The sequence below is a fragment of the Chionomys nivalis genome, chromosome 3 (assembly GCF_950005125.1).
Source record: "Chionomys nivalis chromosome 3, mChiNiv1.1, whole genome shotgun sequence".
NCBI lineage: Eukaryota > Metazoa > Chordata > Mammalia > Rodentia > Cricetidae > Chionomys > Chionomys nivalis.
In genome coordinates, this window is record NC_080088.1 from 62,434,604 (window position 1) to 62,461,230 (window position 26,627).

Genomic DNA, 26,627 nt, shown 5'->3' on the forward strand with positions numbered 1-26,627 from the left:
CAGGCATGTCATGGCCAGGCCAGATGCCAAGCCGAAAGGCCAGGATAGGAAGGTCGCCCTGTCTGTGGTGAGGGGATGAGAACCCAAGGCAGATGGAAATGCCAGAGGTGAAGCAAACAGACAATCTCTGGGCCCAAGGTGACCTTCCAGGCCTAGTTCTTGCCACTCCATGGCTGGGTGTACATGCTGACTGCTCTTTACCATGGACCCCTCTGCAGGAGGAGGAAGCTTGCCCCCTTTGTCCTACCTGCTCCTATCCAGATGTCTGTGGCATTTCAGTCTCCACTATAGGCACCTCCTGACCCTGAGGGACCCACAAGTGACAAGCTATTAGGAAGCTTAGTTTAAGAAATAGAAGTAAGAGCTGGAGAGATGGCTCAGAGGTTAAGAGCACTGGCTACTATTCCAGAGGTCTTGAGTTCAATTCCCAGCAACCACATGGTGACTCACAATCATCTGTAATGAAATTTAGTGCCCTCTTCTGGCATGTAATCATACATGCTGGCAGAATAATATATATATGTGTGTGTGTGTACACACATATGTATAGTATTCTATATTTTAAAAAAACAAATAGAAATAGATTAAAAGCAGCATATACTTTTAATCCCAGCATTTGAGAGACAGAAGCAGGTGGATCTTATTGAGTTTGAGGCCAGCCTGGTCTACAGAGTGAATTTCAAGATAGAAATTAAAAAAATAAATAAATACATAAAGGAAAAAAAGCTGGGCAGTGGTGGCACATGCCTTTAATCCCAACACTATGGAGGCAAAGGTAGGCAGATCTCTGAGTTTGAGGTCAGCCTGGGCTAATATAGAGTGAGTTCCAGGACAGCCAGGGCTACACAGAGAGAAACGTGGTCTGGAAAAACAAACACAAAACAAAACAAACAAAAACCAAAACCAGAAACAGAAACAAAACAAAAAGAAATAAACAAAAAAAGGGTACTTGTTTTGTTATTTTTCTACTGCTGTGACGAAACACCACGGCCAAGGCGTCATTTAATTGGGGGTATGGTTTCAGAGGGTTAGAGTCTACGATGGCAGAGCAAAGCCATGAGGGCAGAAACACCTTAGAGGAGGGCTTGAGATGGTGGAAGTCCCAAAGCCTGCGCCTAGTAACATACTTCCTCCAGCAAAGCCATGCCTCCTAAACCTTCACAAACAACCACCAACTGGGGACCAAGCATTATGCAAGACTCTTCCTGGTGAGACGTAACACACACATCTAATCACCCCAGAAAGGGAGCCACGACAAACCAGAGTATGGATACCATCAAAGCTCAAGTTGGTGAACCGTGAGTTGTGTTCAGGTTACGCCTTAGTTGCTGTTCTATTGCTGTGAAAGAGACACTATGACCAAGGTAATTCTTACAAAAGAAAGAATTTAATTGGAGGAATGCTTATAATTTTAGAGGGTGGTCCATTATCATCACAACAGGAAGTCTGGTAAGCTGGAGAGGTAGGTGAGAGCCTCATCCTGATCTGAAGGTAGGCTGGCAGGCAGAGAGACTCTGCGCCTGGCCTAGCCTGCTGTAGGTTTTTGAAACCTCAAAGCCCACCCCCAATAATGGTTCTTTCAATAAGACCACACCTACTCCAACAAGCCACGACTCCTAACCCTTTTAGTCCTTCTCAGATAGTTCCACATCCTGATGATTAAGCACTCAAATATATGAGCCTATAGGTGTCATTTCCACTATAAACTGCTTACAGGAATACAGGTGAGGGCTTACTTACAGGAACAGAAATGACTCGAAGACGGCTGCATGACCAAAGACTGTCTTAGCACAGATAGTGACTCACAAAAGCTGGGAGCACAGTGCACAGCCTGCAGGCAGCTCAGCAGGCTGGAGAGGGTCCTTTCCAGGTGCCTCAGTTGGTCTAAAGCTCTTCCAGGAAGCTCAGCTGGTTTCTGCTTCTCTCAGGCAGTGGGTCTAGTCTGAGAGTCTTCTTTGCAGCTTGGTTTCTCTGAGAGTGACCCTTTAGGAGTCTTTATTGCTTACTCTGGAAGGGAGGGGCCTAGTGAATCTGGTCAGTTTTAGGGATTTCCTGAAGTTGTTTTGAGTTGTTTACTTTCCGGCTTAAGGAGCTTCCTTAATATTTCAGTCTCAAAGGAAACTGCAGCACAACACCAAGTATCCAAAAGTCAGATCCCATGGGGGCCACAATCATCTAAACAACCAAGACTCTAACACAACTCTCAGAAGTCAGTGACAGGAGAATCACAGAAAAGATAGATTGATTTAGTGCCTATTTCTCTCTTCTTTCCTTCCCCGTTTCTTCTTCGAATAAATGTTTACTGAGCCTCTTTATGCACACTGGGCAGTATGGTTTTTTGAATAGCACATGGTTGCTGTCCTTAGTGTAATTGAGAAACAAGATATAATTTCAAAAAAAGAAATCACGGCATAAGCCCTGTCATGAAGTTGGGAGACTTGTATACAAGGTGTGCAGAGGAGGAGGCCTCTGAGGTGGGAAAAGCTTCCTGGAGAACAGGGAGCCCCATTCATGCCTTGAGGATGGAAAAGGCTGGGAAAGGCAGGGGGATCATTCCCGCCAAGGAGGTCTCAGAAGAGGGAGAATGGAGTGTGTCTGAGGAACTTCCAGGCAACCAAGACTAAAATGAGACCCTGTCTTAAGAGAAAGAAAAGTAGCTCAGTGGTGGTGGTGCATGCCTTTAATCCCAGCACTTGGGAGGCAGAGGCAGGTGGAACTCTGTGAGTTCAAGTCTAGCCTGATCTACAAAGCAAGTTTCAGGACAGCCAAGGCTATATTACAGAGAAACCCTGTCTCAAAAAAATCAAAGAGAGAGAAAGAAAGAGGAAGAGAAAGAAGTGAATGAGAAAATTAGGACTCAGACACCAGTGATTCTTAAACCAGTTAGGATAGAGTCTGACTAGGAGATGAACAAGACTGGACTTTGTGTTGGCCATCTACTGCTAGGTCTGGGACCCGCCCTTAAGTGTGGTTTGTATACCCACTGAGACTCCCTTGGAGAACCTAATTTTTCCTTTGAGAATGGTTGGGGATGGGAGCTCATGTCTGCTTCTCCATCTCTGCCCAGATTTGGTTTGGATCTACGCAAGCCCTGTGCACATGACCACCATTGGCAGAGAACATTTTACACAGCAAATCAAACAACCTACCCATACTCAATAGAGCCAAGAAATTGATGGTGCTGACAGTCTACAATGCAAGCTCCATTAGAAACAAACCAAACTTTTCCCTTCCTTGTCTTCCTCTGTTCTTCTTGCTTGTTTGTTTGTGGCAGGGTCTCATGAACCCTAGGGAAGTCCCAAATTTGCTATTTATGACAGGACAATCTTACACTCTGATCCTCCTGCCTCAGCTTCTCCAGGGTTGGGATTACAGGTGTGGAACACCATGCCCAACTTTCTTTTTCATTTATTCATTTACCTTTTTTTTAAAGCATGGTGCCCATAAAAATGATTGATAAAGACTAGCAGAGTAGATAAAAGCAAAGATTAACGGGTGGACAACCCTTCTAAATGGTGGACTGATCCCCTTTTCCAATTAAACAAACTTGGGTTGCCCTTCACCAAATTCTGTCCCAACTTGATCCTTGGACAGAAGCGTGGAGACTTCCTGGGATAACCGACCACAAGCCAGGACTCCCAGCTCCCAGGCTCACCCACCGGGGAGGGAGCTTAGCGATCCTAACATCTTCGCAGACTGCACCTGCGTGGTGACAACTCTGCAGGTCCTCCAGGGGCCCGCGTCCTTGTCCCATCCCCCCCTGCGCCCCCCGCGGTCGCAGTTCCTTCTAAGACGCTTGCTGAGTGCTGAGTCGCTGAGCAGCGAGCTCTCCATGTGACTTCAGTTTCCGTCGGTTCCTTCCGCAAGTGCTAAAATAATCTGATGCCCCAGAGCGAGTAGGCAGCGCGGCAGCGGCAACTGCTGTCCAGGAGGCCGGGGCCCTGGAGACGATGCGCCCCAAGGAGCCGCCTGGGCCTGCGGGAGCCGTGAGTATTTCGTGCGTGGGCTCACCGCCGGGCACCGCCAGGCTTCTCGAGGTGGGCGAGCTGGGAAAGGATTGGGTGGTGGGAGGTCAGGCAGCCCCCCCGCCCCGCGCGCGTGCACACTCAGGCTCATTGTGAGTTGGGTTTGTGGTATCCAGATACCCCGCCTCTGGGCTGGATTTGGGGGCTACACCTCTGGTGTAGGTGGAAGTCCCTCCCTCAGGAACTCTTAGAGCTGAGAAAGGGGGTGTGATGTGGGAGAAGCACCTAGGGCTTTAGAACCAGCTGTGGTTCGATTCCTGCCTGAGCAGGGCGAATGTGAAGAGGTCACTGAACGTTCTGAGCCTCCGTTTTCTCATCTGCACGATGGTTAATACTCCTTGCTTGGTCTGAGTGACCGGACATAAAGAGACGAGGCGGCGAACACTCACCATGCGGGTGTTTGCGTTGTCTTTCTTGCCCGTACATAGACATAAATTGAGACCCACCATTACACAGGCAGTCGTAAGGATTTATCCGGATCAGCTGTGTGTGTTAGACCAACAGACAGGGAAAGCCCTTCTCCTAGAGTCTTTGTCCGGGGTAAAATCTACTAGGATGTTACTGTGATCTACAGATCTACAGCAATCGGAGCCAGGCTCCTGACTCTTGTCCAGTATTCTGCTGTAGCCCTCTTGGCCTCTCTGGGCACAGACACACACCCATGTACCCATAAACACCCAGGAGCTGGGCAGGAAGAAGTATTACCCTCAGAACTGGCCCCACGTTGCTTGCTCTACGGAGATGAACACGTGCCCCACTGTGAGAGGATTAGAACAGGCTTTCCAGGGTCCCTTTTTGCTACTGACCGTGAGGCACAAACTTCCCATGGCTGCAGGTGTTTGGGGCCTTTCTAGCCTGGGGCTCCCCCATAGGCTGTATATGTAAGCCTCAGAGTTCCTAGAGGGGTAGAGATTTATGGGCCCAGGAAAAAACCTCAACACCTGCCTTTAGGTTAAAAACAAAACCAAACAGCCTCACTGAGAAGGTGCCTTCATTTGATGGGTCCCCCAAGGGAGCTCTGTGGACGCTCACACAGACTCCATCTGGCTGTCCTGGAACCCACTACCCTCTAGTTCTTAAGCCCCTATCCAAGGGCTACAGGGGCATCCCAAACAGAGCTGGCTCCCTTTGTCTTTGTCCTGAGGAACACAGGCACTGGCCCGTCTGTCCCTGGTCTTCCAGACTTGAAAAAAAGACCCAGTGCAGACCCCAAGCTGCTTTCTGGTGGTGCACATCCCACCGCGGAGTGGAGGCCAGACTCTTCTGTGGATAACTGGTAGCTTGGGCCATGCTGCATCCATGTGATAACCGCTTATGTCCGGAGAGCTTTGATCATCTCCCCGGGACCTGCTTGTCTGTAACACAGTCCCAAGGGCCACTGACTTCTGCTCGGGTAGCATTTCAGCGACGACTTCACTAACCTATGGGTGTGTCTCTGCCCTTGGTGGGATTTATAACTCCTTTCCCTCCAAACCGTTTTCAGCCTCATAGCTGAGCAAAGGTGACGCGTGCAACCTGGTAGGTTAGCCAGTGGTTCTGAAAGCTTAGAGAGGCGAAGAAGAAATAAAGAGGACCATGAAGCTTCTATCTCATAATGCTGTGTGCAACTGCAAACCTGGTCTCAAGGATCTAGAGATAAGATGGTTTTATTATTTATTTATTTGTTTCTACTTTTGGTAGCTTGGGGGGGATTAAACCCAGGTATTTGCACATGTTAGGCCAAGACTGTCCCAGTGAGCTACATACTAGATCAGCCATAGATAGGATTATTTAAACTGCGGATGACAAAGCCCACCTGAAAACGGCTTCATCCCAACAAGAGGATTTGCTCTGTCATATACCTGAAAAGTCTAAAGGCAGTTACTTCAGGCATGTCTGGATACAGATCTAAAAAAAAAAAAAAAAAAAAAAAATGCCACCAAGAATCCTCTGTCCTCATCCCTCATCTGACTTGGCTTTGCTCTTACTGGGCTTGTTCTGGAGACAGAGACAAAGGCCACTTCAGCTTCCAGGTTAATCCCCACCAGTGTGACATGTGAAGCAGAGTCAAGGGCTTTCCCCTGAGTGGTGTCCCTGGATTGATACTGTGTCTGACATAAGCCAATCACTTTCTCTGGTTAGGGGCACAGGAGGTTGTAACAGGGACAGCTTCCTTCATAGTCCCCACAGTGATGAGCTGGGATCAGCCAAAAAGAAACAAAACCCAAAGAAACAAAAAGTTAGGCTTCTTAAGAAGGCATGGAGTAGGGGAACAGTGAAACGTACTGCCTACTGAATTGCACGCCTAAAAATGGTTACAGTATTACATTCTATGTGATACAACAGAGGGAGCCAGGGAGGGAAGGAGGGAGGGAGGATGTATGTGTGTGTTTCCCCAAAAAGCAGCCCAGCAGTTGTTACCAGAAGCAGGAGAAACGAATGTGGGCAGAGAGAACTTTCCAGGACTAACAGAATCAAGGCCTGAGACCAAACTGTGTGTCTTCGGTGTGAGACTTCAGCCTCAGCAGAGGGGACAAAGGAGGAAGTAGGAACTTTGCCCTGATGGTCACCAGTGAGATGGGCATAAAGAACAGGCTGGGACCAGTGATGGGCTCAGCGTGGCCACAGAGTTCTGTGAGGTCCCGGGGGACTCCCCTCCTGCAGCCCCAGCCCCCACATTTACCACAACCAGGCTCTGTACTTGGGCTTGCCCTGCGCTACTGCCTGCTCCTACCTCTAAGAAAGATAACCATCGGGGAGGGGATTTCTTCTCAGGAGATAGCATTTGGGGCTCTGACTTTGCACACTGCCTCTTCTCAGTGAGTCTTAGACATCTGAGGTAGCCCCAGTCGGTCTCTCCTGGCTTTTCTTGTTTCCTTTGGGTGAGAAGACTGAGGGATGTCCCTCAGATTGCAGAATCAATGGTGAATAGCTCTCTCTCTCTGCCTGGCCTGGGGCCATCTTTTTCAACTTCAGGTGAGTTAATGGTCCCTGAAACCCCCCCATTCTCACTCACCCCCCCTAACCCCGCAAGGCACTTACACTTGAAACTTCCATGTGGGCCAGCCCTAACGGTCTTTCTCTTGCTCTGGTTATTCACCTCTTCTTCTAGTCCTTGAATTGAAGCTTCTATTTTAGCAATAATCTTGGCCTGTTTCTTCCTAATTCCCAGGGCTTCAAGGCTCTCTAGTCATTTAGCACATTCCTGCTTCCACGAAGGTGCTAATCAGAATATCAAAGTTAACATGACATTGGTCTCTGACCAATGAGAATAGATGCTGTGGTTAGATATAGGATCCTAAGGGTCAGATGTGACCTCTTGGCCCGCTGAGTTATAGTGGCACCCTGAGAGTTCTAAGGTAGTAGCCCGCTATCTTGGCTAGAGGCTCCTGGCTACTCACCAACAAGTATATATATCTACCTGTGCACCCCAGCTGAACATTTAAATGACAAAACAGCTCCCAGCAGGTGTCCCTCCAGCACCTTCTTCCTGGACTGAACTCAGCTCCACAGGACCTGAGTCACTATGGGTTGACGCCGGCCTTTTAGAACTGTGGATTCCTTATCTGAAAAGTGGAAATGATTAAGCAGACATCTGTGTGCCTGTGCTCAAGTGCAGCACCATTATTCACAGTGGTCGAAAGGGGATGAGTGATGAATACATAAGATTTGGTAGGGGCAGCACCCAGCTTTCGAAAGGAAATCCTGGTGTGTGGCACAACCGGATGGACCTTGGAAGGAAGGCTTCTGATGCAAGAGAATAACTATGACCCGGTTCTCTCTAGAACAGGCAATTCCCGGAGGAAAATCTATGGTTACAGCTGTGCCAGAGAGGGGCGTGTGGGGAGTGATTTGAGGGCAGGCTGATGTGAAGGTTATGACAATGGTGAGCTGGTTACCTAGCCATGTGAAGGTACTTAATGCCACGGAGTTATGCTCAAGAGAGTTAAAGTGGTAAATTATACACACGTGTTACCAAAGTAAGAAGAACACGGAAGTCACCCCTAGTGCATAGAACCTGCTGCTGATGTTAAGTCGTGAATCGGGGTCTGCAGGGGTCTTTGCAAGCTCCAGCGTTAATGTTACTGACTGAACACATTTATGACAATTCTCTTGGCTTTATGCAATAATCTTTCAAATTTTCATTTTTTAGGAAAGTAACTTTTTTCTTTTTTTAAAGATAGACTCTCACTATGTAACCCACGTTGGTCTTCGGTTCTCCATCTTCCTGCTTCAGTATTCTGAGTACTGGGATTACAGTCTTGTATCAGCATGCCTCATTTAGAAAGGTTTTTTTTTAAAAAAAAAAAATCATAATACTCTCATTCCTCTGTGAATTCAAAAATCTTCCTCTCTTCTTCCTCTTCTTTTTCAGTTTATTTTGAAACAGGGTTTCTCTGTGTAGCTCTGGCTGTCCTTGAACTTGCTCTATAGACCAACCAGGTTGACCTTGAATTTAGAGATCTGCCTGCCTCTACCTCCCAAGTGCTGGAATTAAAGGCTTGTGCCACCACCACCTGGCAGCGGGAGAATTTTAATTTTCTTTTTAAGTTTATTTTTGAGACAGGACTTCACACTGTAGCCCAGGTTAACCTGAAATTTATGTAGCCCCTGTAGGTCTCAAACTCATGACAATCCTCATGCCTCGGCCTCCTCAATGTGGGTCTTACAGGTTTTTAAATTTTTGTATTTATTTTTCTAATGTGCCTGAACAGAAGCCAGAAGATGTCTTTGAATCTCTTGGGACTGTAGTTAACAATAGTGTGAGCTGCCATGTGGGTGATGAGAATCGAGCCTAGGTCTTCTGGAGGAGTAAGTAGCCAGTGTTCTTAACTACTGAGCCATCTCTCAGGCCTCCTTACAGCAAGGTTTAAAGTGTTAAATTGTTTAATATGCACTCTGAAGTATTTGGGGAGAGAAGTACTGGTGGCCATAGAGTGCGTGTGTTTGTCTGGTGCTGATGGCTGAGCCATGCATGTTAGGTCTGTGTTCTGCTGCTGATCTGCCTCCCAGCCTTTCTAAGTTTTGTTTTGAGAACGGGTCATGAAATTGCATTGCTGGCCTCAAATTCACAGTCTTCCTGCCTCAGCCTCCTGTAATATTGGGATTACAGGAATGTACCACCATGCCCAGCAATTTGGTATTTTTTAAAAATAGTTATTTAATTCTACCCATATTGTATGTATGTGAGTGTGTGTGTGTGTGTGTGTGTGTGTGTGCACCATATGCATGCAGGAACCCATGATGTCAGAAGAGGGCATCAGATCCTGTGGAACTGTAGTTACAGGCAGTTGTGAGTCGCCATATGGTTGCTAGGAACTGAACCCAACTCCTTTGCAAGAGCAACAAGTGCTCTTAATCAGTGAGGTACCTCTCTCTTCCCCATCTATTTGTGCTGGGTTTTTGGTTTTGTTTTAAGGTTTATTTTTGTTGCTTTTTAATTGTGTATGCGTGTGCACACAGGTGCCTGTGGAGCCCAGAGCCATCTGACCCTCTGCAGCTGCAGGTGTCATTGTCAGTGTCATCGTGTCAGATGTGGGTGCTGGAAACCAAATTTTGGTTCTCCGGGAGAGCAGACACACCCTTGATGGCTGAGCCATCTCTCCAGCTCCATGCAATCTATTTGTAAACATGATAAAAATAAGAGGAAGTGAAGGATAAGTAGAAAATATGATAAGATATAAGTATAGTAAAATGTCATGAGCGGAATGTAGGTTGTGGGAATACAGTGGTCACTGGTCACAGGCTTTTTTCAATTTGGCTGTATGCTCCAGTTTTTTTCATATGTAAATGTCAGAGGGAAGTTAAGTTATTAATAATTAATAATTACTCAAACTGCTTCTCACAAACATAAAGTTAATAAAAAACTGCAAGGATAGATAGGATTTTCTATATACATATCTATCTATCATCTATTTATCTATCTATCCATCAGAGCATGTGGGCTGTCAGATTAGTCTTCAACTGGACTGTTCAGCTGTGAACAGGAGGAAGGTGCCTGAAGGATCAATGGGAATTTGGTAAAAGAAGACCACAGAAAGGGTCTTTCCTGCAGAGGAAACAGCTTGTGAAATGTGTGATTCAGCCAAGGACTGCATGCATCCCAGGGTGGTTGGGGTTTGTGGTATTGAGGTTGAGTTGATGCGGAACTCACAGGCTTGAGTTTGAACTGAGGCTCTCCGTTCACCAGGCATTTGGCCACACCCCTGCGTGGCTCAGGTCCCACAGGGATGCCCCACAGAGATGCCAGCATTTCTACTGATCTGGGCAACTGTTAGGAGTCCCTGTCAGCTCTTGCTCTTTTGTGCCTTCTCAAAGAAGCTGTGTTGGGGAGTGGGTATTTTCATTCCCACTCCAGGATAAAATTAGCTGTGGTTAATCTCTGTGGTCTCTGTGCAGAGGTCCCACAAACTCAGGGTGTCACCTCCCCAGGAAGCCCGAGATTCACAGGCATCTCCCATGAATGGGACAGAACAGCTCCTTCGGCATATTTTTTTTCCACACTGACTCCATTTGCTCAGAAGACCTACCTCCACTTCCCGTTGGTTCAGATGATACCTAGCTTCACCCAAGGCATGTGTCTGCCCTCTGAGCGGGAGGAGAGGGCACAACTGGAGGCTATGGAGGCACTTGCAGTCCCCGATGCCATGTGCTTACATGGAAACCCTTGGCATTTCCTTATGAAGACAAAGCTTTTGCATACACCTTCTTCACTTCTGTCTCGGCCCAACCTTTTGCTGTGTTATCGCCACATGTGGCCACTACTGGAGAGGAGCCACGTGGGTCTAGGGCTTACCCTAGCCCCCTCCTTTACACCATTCTTTCCTGCTTCCTCTTGAAGAAGCATGGTGGCTTGCCCTTACTCTTGCAGAAGTCACCAGTGTGGGGTGGGGGTGGGGGACCTGTGAAAGGAACTGAGAAACTAATGCAATACAGGTTGGGTGCCTGAGGAGATTATTTTCTCACATACAGATTCCTTTCTCATGTACAGAGGGGACACTGGGAACCCGCTGCCAGCCAGATGCGATCTCTCAAAGTGGGAGCACATTTGCAGTCTTTAAGATCTGTGGCTAGATACGTTCTGTGGCCGCAGACTGGACAAAGTAAGCTGACCTCTGTTGGTTTGAACGGGCTGGCCCTGACCACATGGGGAGTCCATTTACTTCTCTGTGGCCCTGAAAAATTGAGTCTGAGGAGGTAGTAAGTGCTTGAAGCAAGCAGTTGCTCGCTCTAGGATATGCTCAATGAGGGGAATTGCTGCTGTGGCCCTCAACCCTCTATTCAAGCAGAGGCTAGGGTAGAGGCTGGCGGGACCTGGTTCATTTGCCCAGGAGATCCTTGACATTCGCATTTGACAAATGTTTTGGGGCTATTTCACGGCCTCTGCCGGGCTGACTGCCCACAGCCTGCCCACATCGCTCCATCCCCGTGTTAGGATTTCCAGCTATAAAACAGTGCTGAGTGATCCCATGGGAAATTGTGCTGCTAGTTTTTAGTCAACTTGACACAAACTAGAGTCATGTGGGAAGAGGGAACCGCACTTGAGAAAATGTTTCCATCAGACCGCCCACAGGCAATTGTAGCACCTGTGCCACTACAGGTCGGTATGCGAGCCAGGAACTAGGCTGGAGCCTTAAAAACATACAAAGATAGACAGAGGAGATGCGGGGACACAAGTCACCCTTGATACAAGAATGCCAACTTTATTGTGCTCAGGGGCAGCTTATAGAGGGATCCTTAACTGATAGCCACGCCCCAGCTTTTGGGATTTTCAGCTGTAAAACCCACCAGAATTCACTCCCCTGCCATCAGGAACTCATGAGGGTCTCGTGCTCAGAGCAGCTACAGGCACAGGAAAACAAATTGTTTTGCTCAGTTTACTCCAGCAGTGAGGCAGGCAAAGAAAGTCAAGGGGCCAGGGATCTGCAGCCCCCAACAGGCAAGTCTGGGGAACATTTTTTTTTTATTGATGTGGGAGGGCCCAGCTCTCTGGGGATAGTGATACCCTTGGGTATATGGTCCTGGATGCCATGAGAAAATAGGTTGAGCAACCCATGTATGCAAGTCGGTAAGCGGCACTCCTCCATGGCATCTGCTTGAGTTTCTGCTTCCAGGTTCCTGCCTTGAGTTCCTGCCATGACCTCCCTTAGCTGTAAGCTGAAATAAACCCCTTCCTCCCTGAGTTGCTAATTTGGCAATGGGGCTTATGACAGAAATGTTGAGTTTGTTAGAAACCTAGCCAGGACAGAAATGCTACCTTTTCTCAAAAGGGTGGCCATCTACAAAATTTGGATTAAAACTTATTTGCTAGAGGGGTCTGCTTCAACTCTTTACCTGGCTGTCCAACCCATGTCCCAGAGACCAGCATGACGGGACCGTTACGAAGACATCATCCTTCCCTAGATGTGTTGAGCATAAGGCTGGCTGACAACTCGTGGGGTGTTGCCAGGATTCTGCCTTTTGGAGATTGTTTTAGAACCTAATCCAGTTTAGGTTTAGCACTGCTAGTCTCATTTTATTGGAGAAGAAACTTTTTGAATTAGAATTATTGAATTACAAAGAATGCATACATTTCTCTACAAAGCCTCTTTTTTTAAGGCTTGTTTCGCTTCTCTCATTACTTGAGGAGAAAGTTCTTAATTATGTGGTAATTCATGCACGGCACTTGCTAATAGCTCCTTCAGCAAAGACACTGCAGTCCCTTGCCTGGCAGCCATGGTATGGGAGTCACAGCTGGAGGGGTGAAGAGGCGAAGGAGGCAGTTGTGCTGGGTGGGTGGGTGGGTGGGGGGTGCTGGGGTTTTCCAGTGAGACCTGGAAGCTGCACTGATCATCTTGACCACTGCAGATCTGTGGTCCAGAAGAGCGTTTCCAACCTGAAAGTTACTGCTTTGAGAGCCCGTTACCCTTTCTCGATAAGTCCATGCCTCAGTTTCGCTTCAGTCCCAGGGCTTGCCCCTGGGCGCTAACACAAACCACTCTGGTGCACTTGACTGCTGAGCTACATCCTGGCCCAACGAAACCAGCCCCCCCCCCTTTTTTTTCATTTTGAGAGTCAAAAAGTTGACCCGACTAGCCTCTAAGTTGTGATCCTTCTGCCTCAGCAGGAACCATCACCTCTGGTTCTATATTTTCATCGGACACTGCTTCAAAACCATTTTCTTTCTTTTTTAAGATATATGTATGTATGTATGTATTTATTATATATGCAGTGTTCCCCTACCTGAATGTCTGCAGGCCAGAAGAGGGCACCAGATCTCATCACAGATGGTTGTGAGCAACCATGTGATTGCTGGGAATTGAACATGTGGTTGCTGGGAATGGAACATGTGGTTGCTGGGAATTGAACTCAGGACGAGCAGGCAGTGCTCTTAACCACTGAGCCGTCTCTCCAGCCCCTCAAGGTCAATTTCATTTGCATCGTTAGCTCAGAAAGGAAACAGAGGTCACCTGGCATATTTCAAGTAGGCGATGTCATGCAGGAGACTGGCAGAAGATGATAGAAGAAGCTAAGAGTCAGACAAATAATAGCCTCTTGCTGTGTAGGAATCTGTGCCCTTGGCAGGAGGGAGGGAAGAGGGATGGGGTCCCAGAGACCGGGGTCACCAGGGAAATCTCAAGGGGAGAGGGAAAGGAGAGATATTCTGGATTCTCCGCTCTCCTGCCTTCTAACTCCCCAGCAGCACTCCTGATGGCCGAAGATGCTGTGAACCAGCTGTCACAGGCTTGCAGAGCCTTCTGCGCCTGCTTAGGATCAGGGCAAGGCAGGATGAGGTCATCACTCTGAGGATGGAGAGCTCTTTGCCAGTGCAGTCTCTGCCCCTGGGCCACCCTATTCTTTTCTTTAAAACCAAACAAATAAAATAAACACTTATTTTTAGTTATGTGTATGTGCGGGTACAAGCACATGCGTGTGTGTGTGTGTGTATGTGTGTATGTGTATGTGTATGGGGGTACCCTTTGAGACCAGAGGCATTGGATCTCTTAGAGCTGGAGTTGCAGGAGGTTGGGAGCACATGATATGGGTGCTGGTAATCAAATCCTTTGCCAAATCAGTAAACACGATAACCGTTGTGCCAGCTCCCCAGACCCTTGTCTTATTCTTGCTTCTCAATACAGACTTTTTAATCCAGCCTTTCCGAGTAGATTGTTGAATTGGCATAGCCGAGCAGTCGCCCCTCTAACCGTGTCATTCACTGTATTTTTTTCCTGTAACATCCTAGAGAGGATACTGAAGAACAACAGCCACACAAGCTGTCAGCACCATTTGGAATTCATAAATAATAATTAGGTTGTCAGCAGCTTCCACTGTTGATGAAGCACTTACAGCATAAGAGCATCCTGTGCGGCTCTCATGAAGTCTGTGAGGGGTTATTAGTGCCCCCGTTTTACGGGAGGATTAGCCAAGACTTGGAGACTCTATAAAAGTTATGGAGAGTGGAGGCAGAATTTAAACTCTGGACTGTTGAGGTTCCAAACTTTAATCTCATGACAATTCTGTTACTTAATGCCAGATGTTGCCCTTGTGGGCCTGGCATTTTTTTTTTTTTTTTCTGGGCTAGTTGGCTGAGTTTAGGAGGAGAGAATACCTTTAAATTTTGTGAACATTTTGGTGTCTCACAAATGAAAATTACCCTAGGTATAGTGACCTGTGCTCATCTAGAGTGCCAGTCTGAGGTGTCGTGAGCCCCTAGAGAGCTGCCCTCCTGCCCTTCACACGCCAGAGTTTAGCTTGTCAGTATTCGGCGTACAGCTGCGTGTAGCAGCCCACGCATGACAGGAAGTAGAGAAAAGACTTTACTGTACTGACAATTCCCATTTCCCCATCTCTCCTCCAAGAGCTTCAGGACATTCAGTGAGATGAGAACGTGAGTGAGCGATTTTTATCATCCTTGGCATTTATGAATCTGGCAGCTTTACCTCAGGATGGGCGGGGATCCCAAAGTTTCAGGAGTGCTTGTGTGTGTGTGGGAGGGTGCCAGAGGACACTGAGGACAGGAGTCCAGATGGCTCCGCAAATGCCATCTGTGTCCTGTGCCGGCCGTGAGGTAATAATTCCCACACAGGTGCAGGAATAGGAAGAGGGCCTTGGAAGGGATTCCCAGAGGCTCACGAGGACGGATCCCGGGTTGTTTCTGTGGCGTAGAGAACCAGTCTGACCTCCAGTCAGAGCTGGAGCTGATTTGAGTGGTTTCACTTGGTTTTTTGATAGTCTGTTTTCAACAGGGAACGTTCAAATCTGACTAAGATGTTAAATCATCCTTTGGGATGAGTAGACACACTAGAAGGAAGGCAAGGAGGGGCCCTACGGTGGTCTGAATGTGTCAGCAGGAAGGTCTGTGAGTGGCATGAACGGGGGAGGTTCATGTTAAACATGGTGCTGCTGCTGACCCAGGGAGAGACCAAAGAGCTGCTCTCTCTCTGGTCCTTCTTGCAGGTATCCAGGCAAGAATGGGGCAGATGGGATGTTGGACCAGGCTCTTGCTGTTGATGGGGGTAGAGGAGGGTGAAGATGCCACTCGGCTTTCAGATCTCACACTTGGAGGGTTGTCCATGAAATTCCACCTAGGGGGAAAATCTTCCTGGTTACCAACCCTGGAGCTCAGAAGAGGGACCCGGGCTGCTCTCACCCCTTGATACTCAGATTTGGAACCCTGTATAGACTAGCATTACACTTGGATCTTTGTTACCCTGAAATTTGTGAAGGTGGTGCTGTTACCTCTTCATTGGAGACTCTGTTGATAGACATATCATTTCAAGCCACCCATCACTGCCACCATCTTTCTGCACTGGCCAGGCAGGAGGGCCGTAACCACTCCAGAATTTTTTAGTCTACCCAAGGATTGCTTTTTCATTTTCTCAAGTTTTTTTTTCCTTATCTAGGTGAAAATATGAACATCCTTTTATGGATGGGCTATATTTAAATGAGCTAACCAATGTGACAGACTTATTTCTGAAAGCCTTCTTTTTTTTTCTTATTTTTTTGGTTGTTGTTTGTTTGTTGTTGCTTTCCGAGACTCAGTTTCGCTGTGTAGCCCTGGCTGTCCTGGAACTCACTCTGTAGACCAGGCTGACCTCGAACTCAGAGATTCGCCTGCTTCTGCCTCCTGAGTGCTGGGATTGAAGGTGGGCGCCATCACTACTAGGCTTCAAAGCCTTCTTTCAGCAAAGCAATTGATCTGTCGGAGTCCAGAGGCTACAGTCAGCATTTCTATCCTAATTTATCCTTCCTTTGCCTATGCACTTATTCGTTCATTCATTCATTCATTCATGGCATAGATCTCAAGCTCATGTCTGCATCAGGCAGAGATGAGCTTCAGAGAGAGAGAAAACTTCAGGCTGGCAAAACACAGGAAACTCTCAGTGACCTCAGGCCTGGTACTCAACTAAGGCCTTTGCATCTCCTGTCCTGTCCCTTTGGGGTTCAGAGGTCAGCCACCTGCCCATTGAGTGGCATAGACGAAACGAAATGAGCTCTCACGGGTGGTGTCAGCGAAAGGTTGAATGTGTTGGCTGAGCTGAGAAACTTGAATAATTTGTGGTTTTCCACCTCCTTGTAGTTGTGGGCCTCCAAGAGATACGTGCAGAAGCTAGCTGATTCCTTGTGCCTGTGCTGAGCTCGTGCTAACCCGTCTTATTCAGTTTGTCCTGGTCTTCTGTCCACAGTGCTGCGCTTGAGATGGAGTTCCTGCCCCTTTGGCTCTGCCTGGGTTTTCACTTCTTGGTTGTGGAATGGAGGAACGGAAGTGGGACAGCCGCTGCAGCTTCCCAAGGAGGCTGCAAGGTGGTGAGTTTCCCCTTGGATTCTGCTCTCCCTTTGGCCCCTGTCCTCCTGAGGCTTGCTTAGTCTGCTAAGAAAGCTGATGCCCTGTCAATCAAAGGGCAGTCTGACTCACTGTGTACCTGTCTAGCAGCATACCTTCCCGTGCAGTGTGCTTACTGCTCCTTAGCAGGAGATTTCAGGATGGCACTTGGAAGGACCTGGAAGTCCCTGCCCCACCTTTTCATGTGTACTGACAGCAGGAGGCCCCACAGGCAGGCCTACGTCAGCCACCAGGAGCAGAACACCTGGCTAAAGAGCTCCTAATGTTACCAGAGTCCCTGAGGGACACACCAGCACTGGAGAAGTCCTGCCTGCGAGTTCATGTGTGAGCCAACACAAGCGCTTCAGCGGCCCCGCAGAGAGCACACTGCCCAGACTGTATTGAGCCATGTTCACATTGGTTGGGTTGTGAGCTTTGAGTAAGCTTCTGGAAGTCCAGAGGCAAGTTGCCCCGAGCCTTCACAGTTGTCTTTTGAAGACTCCCTACCTGCACGTAAAGAGAGATTTAGGTCATCACTGAGCTCAGTTCCAGAGCTCAGTTCCAGAAATTTGTCTATAACTGAAGGATGTCAAGGGTCTGCATGAGAAACTCACGCCCACTCAGCATCCCTCAAGCCCAAGAACTGGAAAGACAAACTGGAAGCCAGGCTTAATACTTACATTCAAGATTTTCTTTTCAGGGGCTGGAGAGATGGCTCAGAGGTTAAGAGCATTGCTTGCTCTTCCAAAGGTCCTGAGTTCAATTCCCAGCAACCACATGGTGGCTCACAACCATCTGTAATGGGGTCTGGTGCCCTCTTCTGGCCTGTAGGCATAACACAGACAGAATATTGTATACATAATGAATAAATAAATATTTAAAAAAAAAAAAAAGATTTTCTTTTCAATATATTTGGTTCCAGGGAAAAATAGTGTTCTTGAAGCTGATTAATCTCAAACATCGTGGCCATTATGGTTCTAAACCACTTGTGGCAACCAGTAGCCAATGTGTTTGAGGACACCCCAGTGTAGTGCAGGGGTCACCAGCCAGACTGGCGAGGCCTAAACCCTATAGCCCTACCACTGCTTGGCTGATGGTCCTGAAGTCTCTCTATGACAGTTTCTTCATCTTTAACATAGAAACAATAATGATAATGATATCTGCTGGCCATGGTGGCACACACCTGTCAAGCCAGTACTCAGGAGATGGAGGCAGGAGAGTCAAGAGTTCAGGACCAGTCAAGTTCAAGACCAGTCTGAGCGATATGAGATCCTATCAATAATGATAACAATGGTAATAACTAATTTCTAACATTGATATCATGATACCAGGCTCTTTTGATGATTGGATGAATTTATAGCATGCATTCACAATGATGCCTGATATGTAGTGACTGCCATGTGTTTTTTACCAATTATCATTATTATGTTATTATCAGCGTCAGCCCAGCTACATGTGACTGCCACCACTCCCCTCCAAAAGCAACGAGTGATTTCACATCACAATAGCTATTTGGGGGTGACCAGGCATAGGAAGAAAAGGGAATAGAACATGAGGTCACCAGCCACTTTTTAGGGCTCAGTCTGGTGGGAAGCTATAGAGCTTGACCATTGAGGAGGTCAAAGAAAGGGTTTCCTCTGGCCCTTACGATTGGAGGAGTCTGAAAACTCCGATGCTACTCTCCATTATGTCAGCCATCCGACCTGACCATAAAATGGCCATGGGAAAGCTTCCTGTGTGCCCCGGTAACCACATGGTCCTTTGCAACACTTTGGTGGGTCCGTGGGAATTGCAAAGGTCTGAACCCCCTTGGACTACAGCAACTGTGGAGGAACAGGGTCCATCACAGGCTGAGGAAAATCACTATGCACAGTGGTCTCCAGGGAGGCCTCGGGAAAATACAGAGATGACAACGGTCCCAGGGCAGAGATTTAATCTGTAAAATTGTCAGTTCTTCACACATTAATACAATCCCAAGGTAAATGGAGTGGGCTTTGGGGGGGGGGCATGGAGATAGGAGGAACCTGGCAAATTCATTCTAAAGTCTAGTCTGAAATTAAAAACAACTCAAGTGTTCAACAATGAGCAGCCTAATTAATTAGCACACATTGGCAATTACAGCTGATATGCCAACACTTATTAGCCATGATAAATATGATTTACATAAGCAATCACACTCAATCCTTGGGGGGGCAAAAAACCTATGAGCGAATTACAAGTATAATGGTTGTGTCTTTTATCTGAGGGAGAAGCTGAGATTAGATGAGTTTCTTTTTTTCTTTTGATACAATGCCTCTCAATATAGTCCTGGCTGGCCTGGAACTCTCTCTGTAGACCAGGATGGCCTCAAACTCACAGAGATCCATCTGCCTCTGCCTCCTGGGTTCTGAGTACTGTCACCATGCCCAGTTACCTTTTTTTTGTATTTTAATATAACATCAATTTTTTAGTTATTATGTTTTATTTTAATAACTTATTAAAGAATTTGAGACTTTAAGAGATTAGTTCTTTGCTCAGAGTCAAATTAACATACTGCAAAGTAGAAGTTCAGACTTGAGTGCTGGCTCCAAATTTGGGTGTCATACTTTTCTTGGGACTTTTCTCTTCAGTCCACTTTGTTCTTGGAGATTGGGCCATTTGGTACTCACTTGTAAGTAAGAAATACCTTGTTCTACTGACCAACCTATAGGAAGCAATGGCAGTGCTCTTCTTAACAGTTTTTTTCCTGGATACCTATCTAACATCTTCTGACTAGCTAATTGTTTTTGCAAACTCCGTATGTGTGCCTAAATTTTGTGTTTTTGGTCCTAGGTGGATGGAGTTGCTGATTGCCGGGGGCGGAACCTTGCTTCGGTACCCAGAAGCCTCCCGTTACATTCCTGGACACTCATTCTGGATGCCAACCCTCTCAGGGTACTGTGGAATCATTCCCTCCAGGCCTACCCACACCTGGAGAACCTCAGCCTGCACAGCTGTCACCTGGACCGTATTGGCCACTACGCCTTCCAAGGGCAAGGCCACTTACGCAGCCTGGGCCTGGCAGACAACCACCTCTCCGAGAACTACAAGGAGACAGCGGCAGCTCTCCACACCCTGCTGGGACTTCGGAGCCTGGACTTGTCTGGAAACTCCCTGACTGAAGACATGGCAGCCCTCATGCTCCAGAACCTCTCCTCGCTGGAGGCTGTGTCCCTGGCAAGGAATACCCTCATGAGGCTTGACGACTCTGTCTTTGAGGGCCTGGAGCACCTCAGGGAACTGGATTTGCAGAGGAACTATATCTTTGAGATTGAGGGTGGTGCTTTTGATGGCTTGACGGAGCTGAGGCACCTCAACCTGGCCTACAACAACCTCCCCTGCATTGTGGACTTCAGGCTCACGCAGTTGCGGTTCCTCAATGTCAGCTATAACATCCTGGAGTGGTTCCTGGCAGCCAGGGAGGAGGTGACCTTCGAACTGGAGATGCTGGACCTGTCTCACAACCAGTTGCTCTTTTTCCCCCTCCTGCCGCAGTGCAGCAAGCTGCACACCCTCCTGCTGCGGGACAACAACATGGGTTTCTACAGGGACCTGTATAACACCTCCTCGCCGCAGGAGATGGTAGCCCAGTTCCTTCTTGTGGATGGCAACGTGACTAATATCACCACTGTCAACCTCTGGGAAGAGTTTGCCTCCAGCGACCTGTCAGCCCTTCGCTTCCTGGACATGAGCCAAAACCAGTTCTGGCACCTGCCGGATGGTTTCCTAAAGAAAACACCATCCCTTTCCCACCTGAATCTCAACCAGAACTGCCTGAAGATGCTCCACATTCGGGAGCATGAGCCCCCAGGAGCCCTCACTGAGCTCGACGTGAGCCACAACCAGCTGGCAGAGCTGCGCCTGGCTCCAGGGCTCACTGACGGCCTCAAGAACCTCCAAGTGTTCAACCTGAGCTCCAACCAGCTCCTGGGAGTTCCCACTGGCCTGTTTGACAATGCCAGTAACATCACTACAATTGACATGAGCCACAACCAGATCTCTCTCTGTCCCCAGATGGTGCCCTTAGACTGGACGGGATCCTCCAGTTGTGTGGATTTCAGAAACATGGCCTCTCTGAGGAGCCTCTCTCTAGAGGGCTGTGGGCTGAAGGCATTACAAGACCGCCCATTCCAGGGTACCTCCCTCACTCATTTAGACTTGTCTAGCAACTGGGGGATTCTGAACGGGAGCATCAGCCCTCTCTGGGCTGTCGCCCCTACATTACAGGTCCTGGCTCTCAGGAATGTGGGCCTCAGTTCTGGCACTGCAGAGATGGACTTCTCTGGATTCGGGAATCTGAGGGAGCTGGATCTTTCGGGAAATTCCTTGACTAGCTTCCCAAAGTTCAGTGGCAACTTGGCCCTGCAGACTCTTGACCTCCGCAGAAACTTCCTCACGGCCCTTCCTCAGAGGGCTGTGTCTGAGCAGCCACTGAGGAGTCTGCAGGCCATCTACCTCAGCCAGAACCCCTATGACTGCTGCGGGGTGGAAGGATGGGGGGCCCTACAGCACTTCAAGACAGTTGTAGACTTGGCCATGGTCACTTGTAACCTCTCTTCTAAGATCATTCGTGTGGTCGAGCTGCCCGAAGGCATGCCTCGGGACTGTAAGTGGGGGCAGGTGGACACTGGCCTGTTCTACCTCGTCCTCATTTTGCCTAGCTGCCTCACCCTGCTGGTGGCCTGCACTGTCATCTTCCTCACTTTTAAGAAGCCTTTGCTTCAGGTCATCAAGAGCCGGTGTCACTGGTCCTCCATATACTGACCTATGTGCCAAGGTTAGAAATTTGATCGGTGCACATAGGGATGGGTTTCTCTGATGGGTCTCCACATCTGTCAACACTGAGTGTGACCCACTGAAGGTTAAATTAAAATTTTATAAAATTTCTATCATTCATCCCCTTAAATTCTCCCACCCTTGTGGTTCATTCTCATCCTCCTGGTGGAATATTTATTAAGTGGCATTCTGTTAGAATAAAGGGCGTGGCTTATAAATATTTTTAAATCAAATGTATCTTGTGTAATATCCTTTAATGGTTTCCTTTGGGTTATTTTTTCAATGATCTTTCTTTGGTGACATCTGTGGAGGCAAAGGTTGTCAGCCTGATGCTATTTGACAACGCATCATCTCCCACTGCATGCCCAGGAGATTTGCCCAGGACAAGAATCCCAAGGATTCTGCTGGAGGGTGTGGCACCAGATGTGAACTCCCCACTCTGGCCACGGCTGAGAAAGAGCCGGCAGCGGGGCCCTTTCCAAGGGCACTGGGTTCACACGTGGAGTTTCTAGCTGGCAGCCATGATGTGTCCATGGGCAAGCTATGAGAATGGTAACTCAGCCTGAGTTCTGCCTGTCTGTGAGCCAGGGGCTGTGCTTGCTCTGAGGGAAAGCAGAGGAAATGCAGAAAGGAAGGAAGCCACATCCTGCCACCTGTGGACCTTCCTACTTCACATCCATCACATTCGTAACATTCAGCACCGGCTTCCTGAAAGCAGAATATTCCCGTGCTCCTCCCTGGGGACAATGCAGAGTCACCGTGCCTATCATTCTGGCAGCTGCTGCTTCTCATCTCCACTTTCAAAGTCAGTCTTGAAAGAACCATACGAAGGGGCAAGTGCAGCTGAGGGGACAGAAACTGATTTCTGTTACTGAGCAGACTGATGTCAACGGAACTGTTAAGATGAATCAGAAAATCGGTGGTCCTGGCAAGGCAAGAGTCTTCCTTGCTTTGTATGCAGCTGTCCCAGTAAGTCGCCATGTTCCGTGGCATCAGTGGCAACCCTTAGGTGACATTAGATGTTGCCCTTACAGCCATCTACCTTTTCTGTCAGTGGCTAGACACATCCTGTGTAACCTTTGCCTAGTGCTTCCTGTGTCCCTGACGCTGCCTTGAAGCCTCTGCCCTGTTCTGCCGGGCGAGCTTTCTCAGTCTCTGCTCACAAAGTCAGCCTCTCACAATCTCCCCATTAATAGGACCCTGGGGCCCTGCTGTTTTCCAGAGTGATGGCTAACTGCTTAGACAAAGGAACATAGCTGGGTGGTGGTGGTGGCACACGCCTTTAATTTCTGTACTCAGGAGGCAGAGGCAGGCGGATCTCTGAGATCGAGGCCAGCCTGGTCTACAGAACAAGTTCCAGGACAGCCAGGGCTACACAGAGAAACCCTGTCTCAAAAACAACAAAGGAACTTATCCGTGACTAGTCTTGAGTTAGTATGCCAGTCTTGTATCGGCTGGTGCTTTTAGTTTCTCACAATAAAAGATCGATTCTGCCCGATTAAAGCATTATAGGAATTTAAGCAAGAGGATCCTGGGACGTTCTGAACTCTCTGAGTAGGATCCACCTTGGAAAGTGGGTGGGAACAGAGAATGGTGTGTCACGCCGGAAACAATGGTTTTGAGAATGGGACTGCAGCCAGCCCTTTATCCTGGACCCATAGTCACATTGCTGCCAGGGCTACAGAGCCATTGTCGTCCCTGCGTTCTCCTGTACCACCAGCTGATGCGCAGCCTGGAGTGAGGGCATGGCTAACTGAGCCTAGGTCCTGTGACCCTGCCTGGCTGACAACAGGATGAGCCCTGAACTGAGCATCTGATGGGCTTCTAGGTAAGATGTTTTTGCAGAAAAAAAAAAAAAAAAGACTGTTTCTTGCAAATGCTCATATGCTCATGTCGGACAGAGTCTCTAGACGTGGGAATGAAGAAAGATGCCAAAAAGACAAAAGAGTAACCAAAAAGCATCATGCTTTTTTGGGTGATTGTGGACATTTTAGAAGATTTCTAGAAGCAGGTTCTGGGCACAAATGATGGAAACTTCAAAGGGAATTTCAGTCCACTGGGGAGATATTTGGGGTCTATGAAGCCCTTTGAAGCCCCTCTAGTCATTGCATGTAATCATTGTTTGTAGGACCCTGCCTCACAGGACTACAGATGGAGAATTTAGGACAAATTCTCTGGCTGCTGTCAGTGGCTTCGGAAGGCTGTGGCTGTCCTGCTAGCTTGGTTTATCACTAGTGTCTGAAGGCTCAAAGGAGTGAGAAGTTTGGTTAGGGCAGGTGGAGTTGTTTTTTTTTTTTTTAACTTCCCTTTTATTTATTCTTTGTGGATTTCACATCATGCATCTCCATCCCATTCATTTCCCATCCCTTCATATCTGCCCACTGCCCTTGCAACCTCCCCCAAAATAAAATAAAATTTAAAAGAAAAAAGAAAAAAATCTCTCCATGGAAGCTGTAGTGTAAATTTACACAGTAAATTTTTATAAGTGTTCATTGCAAAGAGTCGTTGGTCTTGTTCAAGGCCTCTGGTTTCTGCTACACTATTGATGCTGGCCCTCTCTGGGACTCCTCTTGGACATCCTGTTTTTATCCTGTGTCAGGGAGATTCTGCAGCTTTGGGTCTGCAGGACCGGCCCCTTCAGTGCTACCGCAGATCACAGATGAGGTGGATGCTGGGTTAGGCCATCTCACAATCCTGGTTCTGGGTTTGGGTAGTGGCACAGTTGTTCAGCCCTCCAGCTCTCCCCAGTCCTCAGCACCAGAGTGAGCTCAAGCTCTTCACGCTAGTTCAGGTTCAGCCCCTGCAGGGATGAGCAAGGAAGGGTTCGGTTCTTGGGCGGGTAGATTTTTTTTTTAAAAAAAGGATAATTGTAATTTTAATCGTGTGTGTGTGTGTGTGTGTGTGTGTGTGTGCAGATGCCAGTGAAGACAGAGGTGTTAGATGCCCTGGAGCTAGAGTTGCAGGTGGTTGGGAGCCCCTGATGTGGGTTCTGGGAACTGAACTCCAGTCTTCCCCGAGAGCAGCACGTGCTCTTAGCTGCTGAGCTGTCTCTCCAGCCATGCCCTCCATCCCCAGGTAAAATTCTGTCTCTAGTCTTGATCTGTGGATTCTTCCAACAAATCCTGCCCCTTTGCCCTGATCCCCCCCCCCCCCCCCCCCCGCACACCTCTCTCCTAGGAGTATACTATAACATTCTCTCGGGCCACTGGAGAAGGAGAGTCACAGAGCCTGTTACCAGAGTTCTTTGGTGGAACCCAAATGGCTGTTTTCTTGAGATCTCCTCTACAGCCAGACTGTGGGTAGGACAATGCCACATGCCAGAATGTTCGGATGACAGAGCACTGAGAAGCAGAGAGAAAATGGGAGGCTTGTTTGTTGGCACAAGCTCTCAGATTTTGACGATTGAGTTGCAAAGCAAAAGTTTGAGATCTTCCTAGAAATGCAGAGCAAGTTATTAGAGCTCAGCGGAGCTCTAACAGTCCCAGTCCCGAGGAATTGAATGTCCCTTGGTTTGATTCCATCTGGGCACCATTTAGCCATTCTTGGCTCGCTTTTGTTTGTTTACCATGTCTGATAATCTCCACAGCACCAGATCTGTAGTTCACCCTTCCTGGGAGGCTGATTTGGCTAAATAGGAGCCTCAGAAGATTTGAGGGGAGATAGGGGGTGAGTGGGTTTGGAGGGATGGGGGTGATGAGATGAGGGATTTTATTTCTCTGACATTTTGTGAATTTGTCTTGAGCTGGCTACACCTATCAGCCAGAGATCACTTCTCTGTTAAACCGAAAACTCTGCCTGGAGGTCCAGGCCCCACTGACTCTACTGGTCCCTACCTATGGGTTTAGGGGTGGGTAGCAGTTCTGAGTCACCAGACCTGTGTCAGTGCCTTGTCCTTTATGGGGTACCTGTCCCTAACTGCCGCTTTGTAAACAGTGCTTTGTTCTTGCTTGAATGGACTATCTGGTTCCTTTGGGGACCCTGGGTGGCAAAGTTCCTTATTTAGTAATACTTGCTTGGGAAACCCTAGCATTTGCATCAAAAAGCCACAGGATGCTGAGAACACAGCCAGAGCCTGGAAGGCCAAACCTAAAGCAGGCATCCCTCTGACTCATTATGGGTGAACTTGAGGAAGGAGTGGCTATAAATAGCTGACATATCTCATCATATTACAAATAATTACAAATCACCATGGAAGATATTTCTAGCCCGAAGAGTGTAGGTGTGGTGATGGCTAAGGGAAGCGGACAGTGGAGCTAGGGGAAGAGGCTATTAAAGAATACTCCCTGCTGGGCGGTGGTAGCACAGCCTTTAACCTCAGCCCAGCACTCGGGAGGCAGAGGCAGGCGGATCTCTGTGAGTTCGAGACCAGCCTGGTCTACAAAAGAAGTTCCAGGACAGCTAAGGCTACACAGAGAAACCCTGTCTCAGAAAAACAAAGAGAAAGAAAACAGGGGCTTGGAAGATGGTGCATGTGAGTGAGGTGGTTACCAAACAGCCACTGATGGAGGAGTTACTTTCATTTAATAAAGAAACTGCCTTGGCCCATTTATAGGCCAGCCCTTAGGTGGGTGGAGTAAACAGACAGAATGCTGGGAGAAAGAAGCCGAGTCAGGGAGTCGCCATGATTCTCCCACTCCAGACTGACGCAGGTTAAGATCTTTCCTGGTAAGCCAGCTCATGGTGCTACACAGAATATTAGAAATGGGTTAGATTAATATGTAAGAGCTAGTCAATAAGAGGTTGGAACTAATGGGCCAGGCAGTGATTAAAAGAATACAGTTTCCGTGTAATTATTTTGGTTCATAAGCTAGCCATGTGGGCGGCTGGGTGCCGGGGACACAGCCCCAACGCTCCTATTATTATAAGCCACAGCTTTATTGTGAGTAGGAGCAAATCTCCAGAGGCAAGTGGAACTGTCCAGAGCCCAAAGGAAGCAGGCTGGACATGGCCAGGGGTGGAGCAGAGGTGTGGGAAAATCATGCAGGTTATGAGGAAGATGAGTAACTGAGGGAGGGAAACCTGGAAGA

At 48.0% G+C, this 26,627-nt stretch overlaps 1 protein-coding gene across 3 annotated transcripts in view; it reads left to right on the forward strand.

The window, feature by feature from the left end:
* Nucleotides 1-21,820, forward strand: part of Nrros (negative regulator of reactive oxygen species) — a 42,941-nt gene extending 21,121 nt beyond the window's left edge. Inside the window, exons 1-3 of one of the 3 annotated variants that reach the window (XM_057764970.1) lie at nt 3,885-4,037; nt 16,670-16,790; nt 19,618-21,820. In XM_057764970.1, coding sequence (XP_057620953.1) covers nt 16,683-16,790; nt 19,618-21,588 — 2,079 coding nt within the window. In that variant the 5' untranslated portion in view covers nt 3,885-4,037; nt 16,670-16,682 and the 3' untranslated portion in view covers nt 21,589-21,820. Of the gene's footprint in view, nt 1-3,884; nt 4,038-16,669; nt 16,791-19,617 lie in introns of those variants that run through there. The other 2 variants (XM_057764971.1, XM_057764972.1) reach the window with 2 other exon arrangements.
* The last annotated feature ends 4,807 nt before the right edge of the window (nt 21,821-26,627 follow it).